Here is a 24,214-nt window from a genome sequence, read left to right as displayed (position 1 = left end):
TGGTTGTGATATTGTCTACTAGTGTTAGCTTATTATTTTTGTTTACTAATTAGGAGTGTAGTTAATTAGTTAGGTGACCACTCAAAGTTGTCTTCAATTTTTGCGTACATAGTGTGTTCCTTCTGTCAGTGAAGAAAGTCTTTGATGAGAACCGTCGCATTTACAAGGATTTCCTGTACTCAAGAATATTTTAAATTAGTGTGTGTTTATTGATCTAGGTGTATTCATGTCATGTTGTAAAGGAGAAGAACGTTCAATTTGATTTAATCTTTTTTCCTAATGAATGGAGTCATCTCTCTGAATTTATGTATTCAGTCCATCTGACACTGTACAGTTTTAATGATTGTAGTGCTATTCAGGGTTTTATCAAGGTATATTAAATAGGGTTTAAAAGTTTGTCTGCTTATCATTTGCTGTAGTTGAACGCATCCTAGTTTTCCCCCATTCATTTATGCCTTTAAGTTAGTTTAGTGTTGTATTTCTTATATTGTGCCGCAAACGCTCTGTGGCCCTGAGAGGCCAGATTGTGTATTTTGGAATCTAGGGAGTGCAGTTGATCCTTGCACAGTCGGAAGAGTTTTTGTTCACCCATGAGTTTGGATGTTACTTTTCTTCGCTTTCCAGATGAGGTGGCATTTGACTCTAGACTGAAAAGGTCCTATACCATCGAACGCCTTGACGTATGGTCCCATATGGTGATAGCCCAGTTTGGGGGCAACGTTCTTGTTGTACGGTTTTATGGGGCAATGGCATGGGTGGTATGGTTCCAGTACCAACTACTAAAGTGTATGTGGAAACACAAATGTGTATCAGAAGACTGGAAAAAAAGGGATAATAATATCAGTGTTTAAGAAAGGGGACAAGAAAGTTTGTGGTAACTATAGAGGAATAAGACTTATATCGCAGGTAGTTAAAATACTGGAAAGGATATTAGAAAGAAGAATGAGAATAAAGATTGAAGGAGAGTTACAAGAGAAACAGTATGGCTTCAGGAGTAGAAGATCTATAGTGGACCCAATCTTTAGCATGAGACAGCTGACAGGAAAAAAAAAAAAAAAGAAAAAAAAAATGGAAATATGGGAAGGATCTGGTCATGACTTTCATGGATATAGAAGAAGCATGTGATAGTGCACCCAGAGAGAAGGTTTGGGAACCCACAGTTAAAAAGAGACTCAGAAGAGAAATGTTAGAAATGGTGCAAGCAATGTACAACAACTGTGTTACCAGAGTACTGATGCCAGTTGGAAAGACAGAATGGTTCACGAATAAGACTGGCCTAAGACAGGGAAGTGTGTTGTCACCTCTTTTATTATAGTCATGGACGAAATTGTGAAGGAAACAAAGGAAGCCTATGGAGATAAAGAAATGAAGATACTGCTTTTTGCAGATGATGATGTGATCTGGAGAGAGGACAGCAAAGAAGTGCAACAACAACTAGATGTACTGAACAAAAAAATTGAGAAGTATAGCATGAAAATCAGTACAGAGAAAAGAAAGACTGTGGTGATGTCAAAAGAGGAAAAGGAATGAAAAGGCACTGTGAAAATTGGAAGTCAGAGTCTGGAAATTGTGGACAGCTTTAAATACCTAGGAAGTGAATTAATGCAAAATGCTAGGGTGGACATGGAGATTAGCAGGAGGGTACAGCAGGGCAATGCATTCTACCAAAGTGTAAGAAAACTTGTTTGGAGCAAAGAAGTACCAAGGAAAAGTAGAGAGATAATGTACAAATGTACTATGTACCCATACTGACTTATGCAGCTGAGACTTGGACTTTGACGAGCAGGCAAGAGAGTAGAATTCAAGCCAGTGAGATGAAATTCCTAAGTAGTATGATAGGAAAGACAGAATAAGACATGAAAATGTTAGGAAGGAAGTTAGGATAGGAAAACTAAGTGAGAGAGTTGAAAAGAATAAACTAAGGTGGTTTGGACTTGTAAAGAGGATGGAGGATAATAGAATCCCAAGACAGATGCTGGAGGCAAAGTGCGAGGGCAAGAGAGCAAGAGGAAGACCTAGAACAAGGTGGATTGAATCGGTGAAGAGTGGCATAAGAAGACTAAATTTAGACTGGGACAAGATCGTGGAAGAGGACTAGTGGAAGGAAAGAGGAAGATGGAGAAGTGCCATCAACACCCCGACCCGGCAGGAGCTAGATAAGGGGAAATGATGATGATTATGACTGATTTATTCATGTTGTTTTATGACAATGTAACTTATCTATCATAATTTTCACCAGGAAGAGATAACAACAACAAAATTTAACTTTAAGTTAGTTGACTTATTTATATTTAATTTCATCAAACAAAAAGAGAAACTGTGACAGCAAAAAGAAAACTACGCCAACTGATGAACGTTTTCTTCTCAGAAGAAGGAACTCAAACCCAAGGTTCACTGTTGTGAATTTGGCTCATGAACTGTAGGAATGTTCTAATGTGACTTATGGCAGCTGGAAGGAAAGGCTGTAAACAGGAGAAATGTGCAGGAAACATCTGTTGTAGGCATGATGACAGGACTGGACAAACGGAACACTGAAAGAAAATCAATTTCTCTCATGAAAGTCACTTTGAAGTGCAGGGGCACCAAGCAATGAATGAACCAACAACTTCAGCACATCTGCAACAGACCATAAAACATCCTGTGAAGATGCTGTTTTGGGGGTGACATGAATTTCATGTATGAAGGACCAGGACCCTCCGTACCAGTTGATAAGATGATGAAATTGGACTAGTACATTGAAATACTGGAAAGGAGAGTTGTTGGTAAGCTGCAGAAGTGTTTTCCAAATAGTGACTGGATTTGGCTCCTTGCCAGACTTCAAAGAAAGTGAAGAAACTCTTCAGTGGGAAAATTATGTGTGTCTTAGAGAAAACTTGTGGGCCGTTTGCAAAAGGAGACTCACAAAACTCTCTCCGGTTACAGTTTGGTTTCATTATGATGAACTTAAAATTATGTGTTGCTGAGAGAATGTTCAACAAGATAGTTCAACTTTAAATACGACAGGAAAAATAGCTGTCAATACCACAGTATATGCAAATACTCCATGTATTTTTTTTTTTAAGTTGATAGGAGGCTTCTGCAGACATACAACTCGATAAGTGTGACAAAAGTTGCAAAAAGGGATATACATTTAGTGATAATGTTTCGAAGTCCTCCAACCACTAGTTTTGTATGTTAATCTACCATTCAAAGCAGAATTGGAACAGTAATATATACAATGTATGACTGATGAGTTCATGCTGAGTGGAAAAATTAAAATTTCTGGATGTGACTAGAATTTGAGAGGGTAAAATTTGAATGGGACTACATTCCGCTACCTTCCGTAGGAAAATCCTTCAAGAAACATGGGACCACAAATTCTCTGGACAGAACTAAGGATGACGATCTATGGAAAGTTGGCAACGAAAACAATGATCCTTTTGCTGGCACGTAGCTCTCAGCATACATTCAGGAGGTAGTGGATTCAAACCCGTTAGCAGCCCAGATGATGATTTTCCGTGGTTTCCCATTTTCATACCAGGCAAATGTTGGAGCAATACCTTCATCAAGGCCAGGGTCAATTACTTTCCACTCCTAGCCCAGCGTTGTCATAAGACCTATCTGTGTCAGTGCGACGTAAAGCCAATTTAAAAGAAAAAGAAGAACAGTTTTCAAAGCTTACAGAATCTATGCCACTCAGGTAAAACAACTTATGAAACAGAAAGGAGAACAAATTATCTATTAGTAAAAATGAAAGGTATCTTATACCGGTACATGAATAAGTGCCAAAAAGGTGCATGTTATTGTCATGTTCTGATTAATTCGTGAGGGACTTTATATTAGACAAATCCCCATAAAATTTTAACCATTCAACTAGAAACTTTCAGCTGGTAGGCTGTGGTTTGACACGAACCGTGAAAGGGCGATGGCCAGTACAGAGTTTTCCTTCACCCTATACAGAATTCAAGTAATTGTCTGGTGTTTCTGGGTTGAATGTGGCAAAAACTGGTCAGCATTTGAAAATAGAAGCTCCATTTATGCAATTTGGGTCTCAAACCGCTGGGCATCTGATACCAGAATTTTAGGACTCCACTTTCTCCTTTTGGTGATTTGGGTGGGGCATGGAATACACCCATAGTATAAGCAGTGCTTGACCATGGACTTGTAGCAGAATCTCTTACCTGTTGTAGCCGCCTCACTTTTTAAAAGTTTCGTATTGTATTATGAACAAGGATACCTTGACAGCAGGTAATTAAGATGTACTGTACTTGAAAATGTAAGAAAGCAAATATGCTTACCTGTGCAGCACATTAGCGAGGCTCAGAAGTGGGATGTTTTTATCTGGGCTAGGCGCATACTGAAGAGCTTGGCGCAAGCATGTCACAGCGTGGTCTGCCTGGCCCATGACGCGCCAGTACAGGGCAGCTGCAGTGGCTAGCATCCACGATGTAGCATTCTGTGTATTAAAAAAAAGTGAATAAGTCAAGTTAGTAAAAGTTGTGAAGAAGGGAACAGTTGTTTAACAGGTACAGGCCACTTCCAAAACCAAAATACTTTTTAGGCCCATTCTCAATAGACGCGTGGCTAGTGCATACTGTGGAGGCCAGTGCGTAGGCTACTTGGAGCCACCAGCAGTGCTAATACAGTATGAGAGACTTTGTCACATTACCAAAAATTTATGCCTGCTTGGCCATCAGATGATATAGATGTTGATTCCCATAGGGAATATGAAATATTTGTCTCGAATGTGTAAACCAGGAAAGAGTTAGCTGGAAAATTTATAATGTCCAATAACAGACCATTTATATTGGTATTATAAATTTACTCATTCAGGACAAATATTTCAGATTCCCTATGAGAATCAACATCTATACCATCCTGAATAACCATAACCTTCCATTCTAAGAGTCTAACAATGAACAGTAATGGTACATTAATTCCTCTAACTTCTGCCATCTTCAACTTACATACGGAATGTTTTACCCCCTACGATTCACAACTACGTATTGATACCCATCAAATCTACAGAACGTTCTCACTCACCATGAAATGTGTCACACCCCACTTTCTTCTCACTCATCTGAGTGTGGACACAGAATAAGGGGCAAGGCTGTCATGGGCCAGCACAACTTTCACTTGCTTGTGACAGGCTCTCCAATTTCATCTTGTTCTTCCCTCATCTCGATAGTATTAGTTCCAAGGACTAGCCAGTTTTTTATTTCCATGCTCTTCATGACTTATCCTTTCCTTTTGCTGCTACCTTCATTCTTTGAAGCGTCAGGCGTCTTCCTTTTTCTTTTCTCGTGGTTAGAGTTAAGAGGGAATGGTTGCCTAGTTCCTCAGTTAACACTAAACAAAAAAATGAGAGAGAGGCAGGACCAAGGGTTCTTTGATCATTTGTTGATTAATTTGTAATATTCTGTGTCTGTACTTTATAGTTTTATTTGGCCAGCTCCACATCTGAATGGTCCGCATCGTGGCTAGAATTCAAAAAGATGATGTACAATGATTATGAACTTAAAACAATCAGTTTATCTGACCACAATTCCTTATCTTCCCAGAAACTACATTGAAAAATTAGTATGACTCACCAACGGACTACTTACAAAGCACAATTCTAAATCTATGATTCTTGTTGTCCAAAGGGGTCCAAAATCCAGGTCAACAGCCCCTCATAATGTTACTTACCGCTAGTAAAGTAGAAACACGTTTTTTCTCAAGTTGTGGTACTAATCAACAGTAGCATAGACTCATGGTGTTCCAAACGTTATGGTACTACTCACAAATATTGTACATCGCACAGGTAACGCAGACCTATGGTGTTTCTCACAAAAGTGTACCAATCATAGACTCGGACTATTCTGTGGTGTTCCTCACATAATGGGCACTAATCACAAGCAATGCAGACCCACAGTGTCACTCACATAGTGTTACGAATCACAGACAATGCCCAGACCCGTGGTGTTTCTCACAATGGTACTATCACAGGCAACGTAAGCTCATGGTGCTCTGCATATAGTGGTGCTAATCACGGGTACTGTACAGCCAATAGTGACCCACCCATCATTGCTACTAATCACAAACCTACCGTGTACCTAACATAGTGGTACTACTCGCAAGTAAAGGCGACCCATGGTTTTCCCTGCATGAGGGTACTAATAACTAGTAGTTTCATGGCTCTAATTCAATCACCCCCTTGGTCACCTTTTTAATTGCCTATTATGACAGGCAGGGGATACCGTGGGCATATTCTTCACATGCGTCCCCTGCCCACAGGGGGTAAGGAAGAAATTGCACGAGTTCTTGAGAAAAATCAAGATAAAATTTGAAAATGGTGATTGAGTAATGTTTATTCTTCCAGCTTGATTTGATATAATTTTTTGATTTTGGAGAATAAACTGCAGCAATACATTTTCCCATCCTTAAATCTGAATAACCATAACAATCCCTTTGTCATTACTACTTGAAGATAGAAAGCATTAAAAGACTGAATTTCAGGCTGATGGAACGTCTGGGTTCAAAGTTAAGGAAACAAGCCTACTATTGTTGGAATAAGACAAATAAGAGGTCTCAGTTTCATTAGAAGGAGCTCTGCCTGCACTGCAACCTACCTGAATGAACAGGGGTTTTTTTTAGGTATTCAACACAGCACTTACAAGCGTTTTTTGTTTTTTTAAACCAAGCCCCATGGCACTACAGACCTGGAAGCGCCTTGGCCTACCAAGCAACCGCTGCTCAGCCCGTAGGCCTGCAGATTACGAGGTGTTGTGTGGTCAACATGACGAAACGTTACGGCCGTTATTCTTGGCTTTCGAAACCAGGGCCGCTATCTCACCGTCAGATACCTCCTCAATTCTGATCACCTAGGCTGAGTGGACCTCGAACCAGCCCTCAGGTCCAGGTGAAAATCCCTGACCTGGCCGGCGAATCGAACCCGGGGCCTCCAGGTAAGAGGCAGACGCGCTACCCCTACACCCCGGGGCTGGCTACAAGTGTTTAAAGCCACCCCAAAAACAACTCTCCTCTTCTATGAATCATGTCGAAATATATCTTTGTTATGAGTTAATTTGTGTTTCAGGTCTTTACCAAAGCTCTCTGTATTTCCCTTATCCTGCTTAACTACTGTATTTATCAGAACAACTCAGCCCACAGAAAAAGTACAACAGCTTCACTAGTGGAACAGATCAAGGAATGGAAATTTTAAATGAGGTAAAGGTAGTGCTCCCCAAGCAGGACATACAAGTCTCCTGATTGAAGGGCATTGATTTGTGCATGCACGATAGACAATGATATTTATATTTGTACAAAGTGAATTTCCACAAACAAGTTGACGAGACCTCAATCCTTCTACTCAGCGCACATCTGTTCAACAAAACATTTCTTCTGGGCAGTTAACACTCTTGGACTGTACAATTTTCTCAGCGAAGTTTTTCATGTTTTTTAACCATACCTGCCAACTTTTAGAAACCAAAAATAGGAAGATTTTTAATTCTTGGATTTCTTCACGGTCTAGGTGAAAGAAGGTCAGGATAAAAGGCACACATATCTACAGTTACAATGCAAACTGACCATTAAATTTAAAATCTTAAACTAAGAAAACATAAAAATGGTTACAAAAAAAAATGTACCTAATCATTCCATTTATGACACTTACATACGAATAATAATATTTATGTCACACTGACACACGCAACAAAATGCACAATACCGTATTTTCTCGCATAAGTAATGCACATTTCTGACGAAAAATTCAGGAGAAAACTTCAGATGTGTAAAGTATTCAAGGACTTCAGATATTTACAAATTATTTACAATTCATTTACATTTAAAAGATACATCAAATATATTATAAACACAATTGGTTCAACTCATTTGCGGTTATCGTCATTTGGCCTAAAATTCCAGCGTGAGATTTATTCTGAAAAGTCAAATAGGGTACATCAGGTAAGTTAGACATGTGGGTTTGAAGTACCAACACTGGAAAATATTCTTCCCATTATCAGCTGACAATACGACTTGAAGTGAAATAAACATGAACTAATAAAAGTACAATTCATGTAACTGTTTGTATCCAATCTTGTACGAACGACGTGTCCATCCACCCTTTTTCTTGAATACGAACGTATATCACTTGCGGAAATTTTGCTTTAGGTATTGTTTTTTGTTTTAGAACGATGTAAGGTGCAAGCTTTCTGCCATCAGCTGTTACAGCAAGCATTGCAGTACATCGTTCTTTGCTTCCGGTAGCGCGTACGATAACACTGTATGTTCCTTTCTTATCGATTGTTCGACTTTATGGCATATGGAAACTTACTGGCGTCTGACCTGCAGTTTCTATAAGGAAGATCAAATATTCCTTCACTTTACGCTTCTCAATCACAAAGCGATGAACATGGTTGAAATAATTCGTCATTGTTTGGCATAATGTTGTTCCATTTCTCTTCACAAAATTAGTCAGGCCTCAGCTAACCTTCAAATCTGAAACACTGATACCATGTAGGCCCTACAGCGGCTATTTCTTATTCTTAAAAAAAAAATACGCCATTTCGTGAGAAACGGCTTATCCAACATTGCATACCAAAATCATATATTTAAGCAGATCCTCCTCTACTTGCGGAAACTCGCCGCTTTTTGGTCCGCAAAATGCTTTGCGAAACTTGTTGGCTGCTTGAAGTACAGTTCTGTTACCGCGGTAGCGCACGTTTCATTTGGACACTGAATACTTTTTGCCCACTGCCCTATTCCCGTATGTTCCGGCGTAACTGATCACCACGAGTTCGTATGATGCAGTTTTACTCGAATAGTGTGGACTGACAAACAATTTTGAGATCACAGAATGTCCCGTACCCGAAACACTTGTAAAACTAGTGCAGTGTGATCTCCTGCCGGCTAATAACAGCGCGTTGCCCTGTATTTGGAATGCCTGCTTTGGCAATAGGAAGCCTGCTACTTGAGTGGTTGACATCTTTATATCGAAACACATCTGGAGCTGTGTGATGTTTGAAGTTGTGGGTCTGTCAAATAAGTGAACATTTCATTTTCCCCACTTTGGACCCAAAAATATTAGGATGCGTAAATTATGCGAGAAAATACGGTAGTTTTCCTTATAAGACGGTGAAATTTATAGGTATCTCTGAACACTTGGAGATAACGAGTGTTATATTTTTTGGCCATAACGAGAAAGGAAAATACCAGAAACTGTCACCGACACAACCCCCTGAAAAACATTCAACTCATTAAAATGATGTTCTTAAATACGCGAAACTACCACATACAAAACAATTCAATATGTCCCATGCATTATTAACATACGACTTTCACAGAGGGGGAAAGCTTAGAAATGCAAGAAAAAACACGTGGCCTACAAATCCAAGGAAACTATGCACAGAAACGATGTTAACAGCCCGAGAACAACACAATAACAAACTCATTCTTTCGTCCCGATTAACTGGGTCGCTAGTGCGCGCTAGCCTCTCTTTCCTGCAGGACGACTGCTGCCCCAAATGCCCAGCTGTATAAAGTGCATACGCTGCTGTGGTGAGTGGGAACAGGATACACAAAGGCGACGGACGAAACACTCAAGAAATAAAACATCAAATAAATACGCTTGAAAATGAGGTTTCGTAAATTACACAAGGACATAAGAATTTATCCTTTAACCTAGGGGAAGAGTATTGGCCTTACTAGAGGTTATATCAGTAAAAATAGGAAGAAGTAAAAATAAAACTGAAAATCGGAAGAAGAGTTAAAAACCGGAAAGTTTCCGGGTAAATCGGAAGGGTTGGCAGATATGTTAACGTTTCAAATGGCTCTTTATAAAAAGGTGGGTAACACTAGCAATAGCATTACAATTTCTTCTAGAACAACCCTTATATTTCTATCATTTTCATGAAGTTTTCAGAGTGATTTTGAAATGCCATAACGTAGAACATTACTGACACAGTGGACAAGAAAAAGCCACAAGGTACTGTATGACATTCTGCAAGAAAACAAAATTTCCAGTGGATATCAAGAACAGGGTGTAATGTTTCTAGGAACTGTTGACAATGGCCATTGAAAGTATTTTTGTATCTGATGAACATTAGTGGAATCAAAGCTGTAGTCAAGAAGAACCATGACTTATCACATATTTTACAAAGAAAGTTTCTGTATGACCCTTCAGTGGATCTCATCAAACCCCACATCTTGAGGAGGGTATAACAAGAAATGATTTGCAAGGAAATTTAAGACAAGGTGCATATTATTCAGGAGAACTGAAGATGATGAAAGACCTGTTAACTCTCTAGAAGTCTCAAGCACGAGTGAGGAAGAAGTCTCAACAAAACAATCTGGAAATCCTGCAGTATGTGCTTCAAATGGATTTGCCCTGAACATGCTGACAGTCTTCCTCCCTTATCCAAGTGGGATGGGAGAGAAGGCATCATGTGAACACAGAGATGTAATCTAAGCAGTTGCAAATTCCTGGGAAATCCTGTTGTAATTCTTAGACGGTTTATAGCTCATGATACTTAGTTGGAAAAATAAAAATATACGTCCCCAAACAAATAATGTTACTAATTGATCGTTAATATAAATACCATAACATTAAAGTTTTAAAAAATGGAATTAAAATGGCTGCAATAGGTCATCTCCATGAGCACTTGTGTTAGAATTTACTGCGTGAGCACTTGAATGTTCAATTGGTTCCAGTAACTCCGATATGAAAGTTCCTGTGCGCAACAATATACAGAACTGACTGCTGTAATTCAAAATTCTTGAAATGGAACTTGGAAATCACACAGTACAAAAGAGCTCTCACTTACTTCCTGCAGTGCAAGAGCAATCCGAGTGCCCAGCTCTTGCAAACTGCTGCTACTGCCCTGTTCTCCAGCTACTGCACTCAGCCAGCTGGCTAGGCCACTTTCTGCAGCACACTGCAGCCTGTGCCGCAGTCTCACCCCGGAAAGATGATCTAACGTCAGGGGAGAAGGAGGCAGTGAAGTGTCGCATTCCGGTTGTCTCACCTCCAGCACACCGGGCGGAAGGGGAGGCAGCTGCCTTTCTATCCTGTTGAAACAACCAATCTTATGTAACTCTCTACACATACTGAACAATTGCAGTCATTTCAATGTTAAAGAATCAAACTGGATATCATGGACACTGGTCAGTACTGAAGAAGAAACGCCAAGTGACAAATCAAGTCATATATAGAAAGATAGGAACACCAACAGGATACACTCAATGAGAGGCAAGTGAGGGAAGAGGAGACAAGGACAAAAACTATCTCCACATGTCTTCAAATACATGAGCTTTCTCATCAAACGCTGTCCTTATACATCATTTCTTCTCAGCACCTCACATCATGAGGGTAGGTGTCAATACTCACTGAGGGGCCATCTTGGTAGGTTTTCAGTCATGTAGAAAGTGTGGAGTAAGAAGAAAGCCAGTTAAAGACAGGGAAAGAACAGGGACATAAAGATACTGTAAATACAGGTGGGAAAGACCAAGAACATAGGAAAACACAAAGGAGAAAAATGAGGTCAATTTTGAAGTTTTGTTTTCGCTACATGGTGGCAGAGTAAGACTGTACATTTGCTGGGTGATCTATGGCTGAATTTTAATTACGTTTCTCGAGTAAACACTAAATACGTCACTACGGATCTTTTTTACATGCATACACCATAAGTCGCGGAGAGTTGAATGGACTTTTTCCCCACCCCTGAGAACTCCTGACGACCTCTGTCAGGTTTGAACCCGCAATCTTGCAATTCAGAGGCAGACACTACCTCAGATCCATGGAAGGAGCTTCTTATTTAAGATGAAAGAGCTTCAAATGGTCCGGACTTGGGGCCTGAACCTCTTTTTTTATGCTCTCTGGGTGGGAGCCCAAGGACGGCTGAGATCTGCGAGAATCACATTCAGTTTTGAAGTTCCATTACAAAAGTTAGCTCCCTCTGAGCATCAGTGGTAGAGTGTCAGCCTCCGGATCCCAAGATAGCCTGTTCAAACCTAGAGGTAGTCCATTAGACACTATGTCGTATGATTCCGCAGGTAAAAGCTCTATGGTGACACATTTGGTGTTCACCAGACAAAATTAATTAAAACCCAGCCATACATGCCCAAGAATTAGCTGTTAATATTTTTACGTGAAACAAGTTTTAAGGAACAGAAGAAAATTTAAGTACATTATCAATGTCATTTATTAGATAAAACTGTTCAATGTCAGCCTCATTCTGACTTCATCCTACTAAGTACATCAGGCGACTCTCTCGCCCAACGATGTTTTAGCATGCATCTACATTTTAAAAATATATCATATGAATGTTAATTTTACTCATGTTTTGCAATTTCCAATACATTAATTTTAAAGTTATTTCTAGACAGCTGAAGATGGCCTAATGAGGCCGAAATATGTACTGTTGTTTTAATGTGAAGTTTGTACAATTTTGAATGTAAATAAATACTTATATATTGACTAGGTGGAACAAGTACACTAGTTTTTTTCAACTTATATAACATAATTGTCAATACAGATCCAAAATGAAATTTATTTCGTATACATGTACATTTATTTCATATCCTGATGGTGCAAAATCATGCATTTTCAGCTGCTTGAAGATAAACTGATATATTACATTATATTACACACGTTTGCAAAATAACTAACTGGTTTGATAGAAGGCAGTTCGATTTTAGGAAAGGTTGTTCCAGCGAAGCTCAGCTTGTAGGATTCCAGCAAGATATAGCAGATATTTTCGATTCAGGAGGTCAAATGGAGTGTATCGCTATTGACCTATCCATGGCTTTTGACAGGGTAGATCATGGGAGATTACTGACGAAAATGAGGGCCACTGGATTAGATAAAAGAGTGGTTGAATGGGTGGCTACATTTCTAGAAAATAGAGAATTAAGAGAAGGTGAATTGTTATCTGATCCTGTAATGATTAAGAGGGCAATTGGACCTTTATGTTTTCTTATAAATGAAATGAGTAAAGAACTGGAATCACAGATAAGGCTATTTGTAGATTATGTTATACTGTATAGAGTAGTAAATGAGTTGCAAGATTGTGAGCGACTGCAGGGGGACTTAAACAATGTTGTGAGATGGACAGCAGACAATGGTATAACTGTAAGTGGGAAGAAAAGTCATATTGCACGTTTCACCCAGAGGAAAAGTCCTCTCAGTTTTAATTATTGTGTTGATGGGGTGAAAGTACCTCATGGGAAACAATGTAAGTACCTGGGTGATAATCTAAGGAATTATGTTCCCTGGGGTAATCATATTAACGAGGTTGCCAAGAAAGGTTAAAGAAAGTCTTCACATGGTTATGAAAGTTTTTAGGGGTTTCACTAAGAATGTAATGGAGAGGGCATGTAAGTCTCTGGTAAGACCGCAGTTAGAGTATGGCCCTAGTGTATGGGACCCTCACCAGAACTACTCAATACGAGAACTGGAAAAAATTCAAAGGAAAGCAGCACGGATTGTTCTGGGTGATTTCCGACAAAGGAGTGGTGTATTACAAGTTGTCCATTTCATGACCGTATCGATGTTTAATCAAGAAGTAAGTATAAATAACTACCTAATCGATACTTTATTAATGCCTCAGGCAAAATTGAATAAAATTAAAACTTACAGGACATGTTTCGACCACTTAGTGGTCCTCTTCAGCTGTATAAATAAAGAACTGAAAAGAAAAACATTGACAATAAGCACAAATAAAAGTTCTTTGGAGACTCCTTTGATAAAAATGGAGGTCGTCAGAATAGGTCATCTTGCCTTTCGTTCTTGTTTGGAAAAGATGTTTATTCTGCGCTGTCTAGAAGATCTGTCTTTGAGCGCGACCTGGTGAAGTAACGATGTGATACAGTTTGACAGTTCATGGAAAGCTCTGGAGAGAAGGGAAGTAGAGTTTCATCGTCATCTAAAATAACATGTGAGGGAGGAGGGAGATTGGGCTGTGCTTCTGCGATGTCGTGTTTGATTATATCTCTTGTTCGTCTAGTCTGTTTCATGTCTACCCATTCTAAGTATTTGCTAATATTCTCATATAAGATGTTTTTATGCTCGTTGTTTTGTTGAGATTCTCTTCACCGTTTTCCAATTTATCAAGAACGATGTGGATGTTTTCCAGGTTGTTCATAAGATTACCTTTATTAATCATACAGATAATTTGAAGGTCCTGTTTTATATTGGTGAATTTGTGGTTGGACTCTTTCATATGGGATCCCATGGCAGAGAATCTTTTGTATCTTTCAGCATTGACGTGTTCTTGATATCTAATTGAGAAGTTCCTTCCAGATTGTCCCACGTAAGTTTTTTTACATTGAGCACAAGTCAGCTTATAAATACCCGATTCCTGGAATTCGTCATCTTTAAGTTTATTAGCTTTATTATGACTAAAGAACCTATGTTTCGTGTTGTTGTTTGTAGAGAAGGCTACCTTGGTATTGTGTTTCTTGAATAAGTTGGTGATTTCGTAAATCTTCGGGTTATTAAAGGTGAATTTTACATATCCTTTTTCTTTTTCTGAATGCTGTTTAAGTTTAATTTGTTGTTGGTATTTGCATTTAGTGATGATTTTATTGATGAATTTCAAACTGAAACCATTATGTAGAGCCTGTTGACGAATGAAAGAAAGTTCCTTTTTTCTGTCTGTTTCTGTTAGCGGAATTTCAAAGGCTCTGTTGACGAAACTATAATAAGCTGATTTCTTTTGCGAGATGGGATGTAAAGAATCACTTTTGATTGTAGTCGGGGTAAAAGTGGGTTTCCTGTATATTTTAAATTGGAAATGGTTGTCTTTACGAATTGTTTGGATATCCAGAAAATTGAGTATGCCTTTCTCTTCTTCTTCAGCTGTAAATTTTATGTTTGGGTCTAAATTATTCAAAGTATTAAGGATACTGTGACTATCATTTATTTCCTTGTTAATTATGGCATAGGTATCATCAACATATCGAAGCCAGAGATCGCGTCCTTTAATGTGACCTACTATCTGAGTGTGTTCCAAAAAGTCGAGGTAAATGTTAGCTAAAATTCCAGAAGCCGGCGCTCCCATTGGAAGTCCATCTTGCTGATATATTTTATTATTAAAAGAGAAGAAATTGTGGTTCAAAACGAATTCCAAGATAGTAATGAAGTTTTCTATTTCAGGTATACTGATACGTTTGTGAATTAATAAATTCGTCTTTATAATCTCAATGGTGTTCTTAATAGGAATGTTCGTGTACATGTCCTTGATGTCGAAGGAACTTGTTACATGAGATGAAGTTAACTTGATATCTTTAATAGCAATGCAGAACTCTTTGGAGTTTTTTATCGAAGATTTGGTATAAAATACGTAGTTATGAGTTAAGAACCTATGAATAAATTGGGATATTTTGTATGTGGGGCTTCTCCAAAAATTAATTATAGGTCTCATAGGTGCATCCTTTTTATGTAATTTAGGCATAGCTCTTGCTTTAGGAAGTCCTGGATTCATATTAATGAGTTTTTGAATATCTTGTTCGTTAAAAAGGAAGGAGCTTTGCTTCAGTATCCCTTTCAAATTCTTTTGAATTTTTAGGGTGGGGTCTTTCTCAATTACCTTAAATTTGTTGTTAGTGAAAAAAGTTTCTGTTTTATTGATGTATTCGGTTTCATTTAATATTACTACTGTTCCACCTTTATCAGCTTTCGTTATCACTACATCACTTTGTCTAATTTTACGCTGAAGATCCTTCTCGATTTTAGTGTTTGTGGAATTGGTTAGTAACCCTCTAATTATGGAGGGAATTTTTTTCTTTGCTTCGTACCGTACGTCATTCTGAATGTCGACTGGAAGGGTTTGTATGGCTGTCTCTGTTTCTGCTAAAGTTTGTATTAATACTTGTCTGTTATTGAAACTATGCCCATTGTGATTAGGCCCTTTGCTTAATAATTGTAATTCTTGTTCTGTAAACGTCGTGTTCGACAAGTTCATGACGGGGGGTGGGAATTCTTCACAATTAAAAGAAGATTTAGGTTGATGCTTATTTAGATTTGTTGGGGGATTGGTTTTTAGGTTTTCTAACTTCTTATTCAAAGTTGTACGTTTCTTGTTTATTAGAATTTCAACTTTATCTCTGCCGTATTTTTGTACAGAATCCCATTCTAGCGGAACTAAGTTACTAGAAGCAGAAAGGTGCGCTAGGTAAAGCTCCCGGTTGAGGAAGGATTTCTTCCTATACATAAATTTATGGGTAGACATGAAACAGACTAGACGAACAAGAGATATAATCAAACACGACATCGCAGAAGCACAGCCCAATCTCCCTCCTCCCTCACATGTTATTTTAGATGACGATGAAACTCTACTTCCCTTCTCTCCAGAGCTTTCCATGAACTGTCAAACTGTATCACATCGTTACTTCACCAGGTCGCGCTCAAAGACAGACCCTCTAGACAGCGCAGAATAAACATCTTTTCCAAACAAGAACGAAAGGCAAGATGACCTATTCTGACGACCTCCATTTTTATTACAAGTTGTCCATTTCATGACCGTATCGATGTTTAATCAAGAAGTAAGTATAAATAACCACCTAATCGATACTTTATTAATGCCTCAGGCAAAATTGAATAAAATTAAAACTTACAGGACATGTTTCGACCACTTAGTGGTCCTCTTCAGCTGTATAAATAAAGAACTGAAAAGAAAAACATTGACAATAAGCACAAATAAAAGTTCTTTGGAGACTCCTTTGATAAAAATGGTGGTCGTCAGAATAGGTCATCTTGCCTTTCGTTCTTGTTTGGAAAAGATGTTTATTCTGCGCTGTCTAGAGGGTCTGTCTTTGAGCGCGACCTGGTGAAGTAACGATGTGATACAGTTTGAAACTCTACTTCCCTTCTCTCCAGAGCTTTCCATGAACTGTCAAACTGTATCACATTGTTACTTCACCAGGTCGCGCTCAAAGACAGACCCTCTAGACAGCGCAGAATAAACATCTTTTCCAAACAAGAACGAAAGGCAAGATGACCTATTCTGACGACCACCATTTTTATCAAAGGAGTCTCCAAAGAACTTTTATTTGTGCTTATTGTCAATGTTTTTCTTTTCAGTTCTTTATTTATACAGCTGAAGAGGACCACTAAGTGGTCGAAACATGTCCTGTAAGTTTTAATTTTATTCAATTTTGCCTGAGGCATTAATAAAGTATCGATTAGGTGGTTATTTATACTTACTTCTTTACCTCCATTTTTATCAAAGGAGTCTCCAAAGAACTTTTATTTGTGCTTATTGTCAATGTTTTTCTTTTCAGTTCTTTATTTATACAGCTGAAGAGGACCACTAAGTGGTCGAAACATCGATTAGGTAGTTATTTATACTTACTTCTTAAAGGAGTGGTGTTACGAAAATGTTGAAAACTTCGGACTGGGAAGAACTGGGAGTAAGGAAACAAGATATTTGACTATGTGGCATGTTAATTATTTACCATAATGGTCAATTACATCTGATCCGTACTGACTCAAAATTAATCACTCATTTATTGCAACACCTTTAAATATTTGGTTCCACCTTGTCAATACTATTAACAGTTTTTATTATGTTACTAATGGTGGTACATGTTTAGAGAAAAAAATGTTATCTTTTTAAGCGGCATATCATAAAATCACAATTCTTACATAATGCATGGCGTATTAAAATAGAGTAGAAGTTCGCTATAGAGAGAAGAGCATTTTGCGAGAACTCCGTTATAATGACAGCTTTTATCTGTCCCATGAAAATTCCTATATTGAATCGTGTATTAGGCCTATCCTATAAATTTCATTTTTGTTCCGTTCTGAAGTGCAATGATAAGAAATAAATTCACCTTTTCAATACAATATATCAAGTAAATAATATTACGTAAGTCTTGGGACTAGTTTCAGCCACCTAGTGGCCAACTTTAGCCAAAATAAAAATTAAACAAATCATGTGATAACAAAAACATATGTCTATATATAAAATAAGAGTTTTGTCTGTACATTGCTCAGAATTTGAAAAAAATTGTATTACTGTATCAGTCATGTCCATAGTAACAAGGATATGCACTTTTTACATTTCCATAATTTCTGTCTGTCTGTATACGCATCACGAGAAAATGGCTGAAGAGAATTAATGAAAATCGCTATGCAAAGTCTGGGGATGAACCGCTAAATTCTAGGCTATAAAGCATTTTACTCATGCTGAGTGAAATGGTAGTTTAGGAGAAGGCCTAAAATTGAATTCTCAAATATTTATATTATTAGTGGTCCTATCGATAAATACTACATAACTAAAGTTATATAGAATTAAATTTCCAATAATTTACGTTATACATTGTTACCATACCGGCATTGATAACACAGATATTCATGAATTTGTATTTTTGTTGCCAAGTCCATATCAACAACAAACCACGAGAAAATGGGTTAACCGAATTTAATGAAAGTCGGTATATAGAGTCGGTGAATAAGAAACTACAGTCTAAGTTATAAACAATTTTATTCGCCTTGTACGAAATTGTAGTTTAGGGAAAGGCACCTAAAATGTAATTTTAAAATACATGTGTTATTGGTCCTATCGAAAAGTACTACATAACAAAAGTTATAGAGAATACAATTTCTGACCATTTATGTTTTATTCCATTTTACCGTACCGACTATGATAAGAGTGGTATTTCAGAGTCGGAAAAAAACTAAATGTGAAGGCCTACAATATTGAAAGGGCATGACATTGATCAACAATTACATTACATTGACCATTGTTTGGGGTAATGTTCTTTGTCTCTTATGCCGCCGCTCAACTCCGATAGATGGGATTACTGGTGCATACCGAGTATAACAACCTGACTAAATATTGGCGGGAAATATCTGGGGAGTTAGATAACTTTCTTCTTTATTATGTCATTCCTCTGGTTCATACATTTTCTGATACTGTACTGCTGGTACACAACTCACTGGTTCATCATAGTATTCCAGTTATTCGATCCCTACTCTGACGCGCTGTATTGAATGAGCAGTGTGCACTCTTAATGCAGAGGCTCACTTGATGGTGGTAGTAGTAGTAGTAGTAGTAGTAGTAGTAGTAGTAGTAGTAGTAGTAGTAGTAGTAGTATAGAATTACAATTTAGGCATATTCCAAATTATAGCACCACAATTCATTAAATAACTCAAAATTCAACCCTGAAAAGAGCCGTTTCTTAAAAAGAGCTTCTTCCACTTCACTTTTATTAAATTCTACATTCATTTTATTCAAATTTTGCAGTGAAGAGGGGGTTTCTCCTGTGATTTTGAGGAAAAAATTCCTATACAATAATAAAGTTTTATTATAAATCCACCTGTTCAATACATTATAATGTTGTCACATTTAAAATAACTTCATTAGTTAAAAAGTTATATATGGGACATGTTTCGCTCCCTTATAGAGCATCATCAGCCAAATCTGAATATCGAATAATTGTTATTTACGTAAATAATGACTTAAGAACTATTAGAACATTTTTGACAAACTTAAAACTTAATCTATTAGAATATCATAAAATATAAAATCTTTGTATACATGGCTTAATTACATGTGCTTAATAGGAAGATACATTAAAATTATGGAAGAGAGAGTACTAAAAATAAAATAAAATAAATATATATATATATATATATATCATGTCCAAAATCTTAGAAAGACGTGAAAATCAATCTTAGGAGCTAAATTTGAGGATTTTCTTGGCAATGAGATCTGGTAAAAAATTATTTATCCCTTGTGGATAAGAGTCTATAAACATTCAAATTTATCGTCAATTTGATGATTGAACTTGTAACAGGATAAATGTTGGTCTTCAAGAAATTTAAATGCTTGTTGTCATATGACCTCGGCGAATGCTGTTGAAAAGATATGTTCTTATAGATATCAATGACCGTTCGTTGAACTAATGGATTTGATAAGGATGATTGAAAGGGACGTAAATCAACGTTTGTATTGAAAGCTGCTGCTTGGTTTATTTTGTCGAATGTCTGTAACAAGAAAAGGAATCTTGTAAGTAATCAGAATTTGTGTTGCTAGTTAAGAGTGTGCTTCTAGAAACTTCACTTACCCCTCCAATTGCTGTTTGTCGGTTTGGTGTTGTCCGAGGTTATGTGGTGACTGTCTGTTCTGTGTCCACTCCTTGTGTTGTAAGAGTGAGGTGGTGGGGGTTGAGGGGAGGGAGTAGGGGTAGGAGGAGAAATGATTGTGGGTGTCGTTTTGGAAGGGAAATGTCTAGTAGGAGCGCAGGGAGGGGTTCAGTTCTTTAATGTTGGATGATTATTAGTTGTTTTGGGAATGAAAACTTTGGTAAAATTACTTTTTTCTAGATTAAGCGTCTTTAATGGTTTCGGTAATTGTTCGTGTAACGGATTTCTTATTTCAATTTCGTCATTTAAATTTTTTTCTTTATTGAAATACTGGTCTAAGTGGATATAAATATTTTCTAATTCTGTCATTAGTTTACGTTTTTCTATCTTCTTTATAATTTTTAGGTCTTTCTCTATGGTTGTAAATTGATGGCCTGACTCTCTCACGTGAGCACTCATCGCAGAATGTTTGTTGTGCTTTGTAGCATTAACGTGTTCTAAGTATCTTGTGAGAAAGTTACGGCCAGTTTGGCCAACATATGAACATTTACATTCTACACATGTTAATCTATAGATGCCAGAACTTAGATAAGGGTTATTGTTGGAATTTATACTATTGTGGTTGAAAGAAATGTTTCTGTTTGTATTTTGTGTTTTGAATGCTACATTCACATCTCGTTTTTTGATAGGATTAGTTATTTGAAAAATGGCTGGATTGGTGAATGTAAATGTTGTGAATTTGGACTGCTTAGTATCTTCGGGAGTAAGATTTTATATTTTGTGATATTCTAATAGATTAAGTTTTAAGTTCGTCAAAAATGTTCTAATAGTTCTTAAGTCATTATTTACGTAAATAACAATTATTCGAGATTCAGATTTGGCTGATGATGCTCTATAAGGGAGCGAAACATGTCCCATATATAACTTTTTAACTAATGAAGTTATTTTAAATGTGACAACATTATAATGTATTGAACAGGTGGATTCATAATAAAACTTTATTATTGTATATCAACAGTTTTCAATACGGATTAAAATATGAGATTACTCACTTGCAATGAAATAGCCAACCAGGCTAATACAAACAAAAAGAATAGATATCTGAATCTCAAAATCAAAATCAGTAAGATATCCAAAGATATTTGGTTCTTGAAAGAATGTTTGAAATGTGAATTAGTACCTAGGTTTTTAAAATCTGTATAAAGAAAAAACGTATCTAATTCAAAGGTAGCAGATCCTCAAAACAAAATAAATGAGATCTGGCTGAAAAGTGAAATTAAAGCTCTCTATAGGAAGAAATCATTTTTGAACTTGCAATTATATCGTACACACTTGGAAATTGCACAAGAATTATCTCCCTTAGAATGGAACTCTATCCAAAATCATACAACAGAGAAACTTGCAGACGTTTTAGACAAGAAACAAAAAACCCTAGATAACAAACTGTCACTCTTAAAAGAAAACAAACCAAATCATAACAAATCTAACAATAGAGCAAATAATCCTAATACTAACCTTAAAAACATTCCCACCACTATCAATCTCTCAAACACAATGTACCGTTTTCATCGTCCTGATATCGGAATAAAGGTTGTCGTACGAAATTATAAGTTTGCCATGCACTGTAATGAGATAGCGAAGATTACGTTATTGGGCCATACGTCAGAAAAGAATGCATATATTAAGTAAAATAGGCCGTGATTTCGGAGTGCATACATTATACGAACGTATATATTCAAGAAGGCCATGCACGTGACGGCAAAGATATTTATTTGATGAATTAAAGATGCCTAGATCACGGACTGAGACGGAAAGTTATAAAGGATCCATGCGGCCGTGATAAAATAATAGAAGGTTTTCAAAATTGTTAAAAAAAGAAGAAGTAGCTGAACAATAAAAAAATCTGTTACGCAAAACGACGTAAATTTATCCTCGAGAAGAAAAGCCAATCTTCGTATAAAGAAGAAGGGAGATATTGCAGTAATTACCGGCTGGAGAACCTGTAAAGCGAAAGAATATTTGGAAATCAAATATATTCGAACGAATATCGTGAAGAGCGAGCTAGAAAATACCCGAACAGTAGTCGGAGTATAGACTCAAGACCGTACGAGGAATCAAGTTGAATATAACGCAGTATAGGTTGATTAGCCGAACAAAAGAAATTTTTAGAGAGCTAACTAGATAGATTTTTCCTGTTAAACTGCCGCAAAGAATTAACCTTGAATTACTGTCCTAAAAACCTGAATCTTAGATACAAACTTGATACTCATTCCTAAGAGTATGGATGTGACATTAACTCCCGCTTTGGAAATGTTTCTTTCATATATGACTGACTGCTACAACATGAGAGGCTAAATCGGAGATGGAGCCGATTGTCCGACGGAGACCGCCCAGCTGTTTCTACTATCCCGAGTCCCAAAACTACAACCTGATGGTGACGTAACGAAGGATGGAGTCGTTCAACGCAATCCTAAGATGACAACATCGAAGCCAAAGCCAGTTATCTAACGTCAGTGATCGCAAGATAAGTTCCAAAGAGTTATTTTATTTTCTTGAAATTAATATGCAGTAAATATAGTAGTTGTATTTGTAGTGAACACTGGTATGTTGTTTTTACGTAGTTCTTCGTGATAAAATCACAGTCGTTGCCATCTTTGCAATGAGATTGTCCTTGTTGACTTATTATTATTATTAATATGGGAATAGGTACTTCTTCCAGAGTTTACAATCAATGCCATAATATAGGAATGTTTATAATTGAACAAGGAGAGATTTAGAATGTAATTTTTTACCATTATGGGACAAAAACATCGTATATAAAGAGACGTAACCCTAATTTTATATTTTTAAAGAAGATTGTTGATTTCTGAATAACCTATGTGTGTTTGCTGATACGACGCGATGAAATGTGAGTACATATTAACTTGTTTGATTTATATATGTGTTTCATTTTTAGGCCAACGTGTTTATGCGTATAATACATGAAATCTAACCCAAAAGAGTACCGCTGTAGTACATTAATGTGATGTTAAGATGATTTGCCGTCATGTTGGAAATGATAAATGTTTACGTAGGGAAGTTATGAGTTGAGTGGCATGTTAATGTGGAATTATGAATAATTATTCGCTGTGATATGTTTAGAAGATTGAATAATGATATATTATGTAATTAATATTGGTAAATGGAGAGATAGATATGTTTATGGATAATTTTGGCGGTAAATACGGCGTATTATGGGTCGATGGTGATGTTTGCCATATGCGGCAAAATATTAATATGGTAATGTGAGATATATTGGGTTAGTGGTACACGAGTACAATGAAATACATCGCATACTTCGTATATGGGTTACCATAAACTGTCTTCAAAGGAAATATCCAAGTAGGAAATAAAAGAAGGGAAACTTGTTGTCTTCATAGATAATATATATCAACGTTGTACTGAATATTATTGGAAGTTTGTTGTCGAGAATGAATTTAATTCATAGAACAATCCCATAATTTAAAATCTCTACCACAATTAGATAAAATAGGTTACCAAATGCATTCCTACGGAATTCTTAATACCTGATTAAATATTGGTAAATCATAAAACATGTTAGGTATAATTTCTATTTGAACTACGATTATAATTATTTTTTACACGATACCTACATTTAATTTTAAGGTGTTATTTGAATATTTTAACCAAATGACATGGTCGAGGTGACCAATATTTCTCATTTAAAGAACTATATATATATATATATCTGAAATAGCCATTTTGGGCTGATATATATTTGGAACTTATTTGCGATTGCTAACGCTATAACATGTGTTTATGACAGAATATCAATTTGGTAATGATGAAAATAAGCATTTTTTTAAAAAAAAGAAAGAAACAAAAACTGATGGACACAGATATGTATATTTAGAATGGAGATTACTTAAGCTTAGTGACTTAGATTTATTTTCAACCTAAAAATATGATACTACGTTTTTCAATAGAAAAAAATGTACTTTCAACTTTATAATCAAGAGAACTTATCCTTATTTTTGTGATGCGCCTAACTAATGGAGAAGAATAGTTAAATCAGATTGAAGTTAAATTAAACTTAATTTTTCTTTGTTAGAGAAGAGGAAGATAATTGATGATGATAATTATTAGTAGATTTTCTTTTATGATTCT

At 36.7% G+C, this 24,214-nt stretch overlaps 1 protein-coding gene across 1 annotated transcript in view; it reads right to left on the bottom strand.

Annotated features, from left to right (window-relative positions):
• The window catches only part of LOC136879251 (tetratricopeptide repeat protein 17), a 293,085-nt gene that overhangs the window by 27,099 nt on the left and 241,772 nt on the right, over positions 1-24,214 (bottom strand). Inside the window, exons 17-18 of the mRNA XM_067153063.2 lie at positions 10,782-11,025; positions 4,278-4,435 (exon numbers count right to left, since the gene is read on the bottom strand). Coding sequence (XP_067009164.1) covers positions 4,278-4,435; positions 10,782-11,025 — 402 coding nt within the window. The remainder of the gene's footprint in view (positions 1-4,277; positions 4,436-10,781; positions 11,026-24,214) is intronic.

This window comes from Anabrus simplex, chromosome 8 (assembly GCF_040414725.1).
Source record: "Anabrus simplex isolate iqAnaSimp1 chromosome 8, ASM4041472v1, whole genome shotgun sequence".
NCBI lineage: Eukaryota > Metazoa > Arthropoda > Insecta > Orthoptera > Tettigoniidae > Anabrus > Anabrus simplex.
Note: the sequence above shows the minus strand (reverse complement) of the source record. Positions and strands in the feature narration are given on the sequence as shown.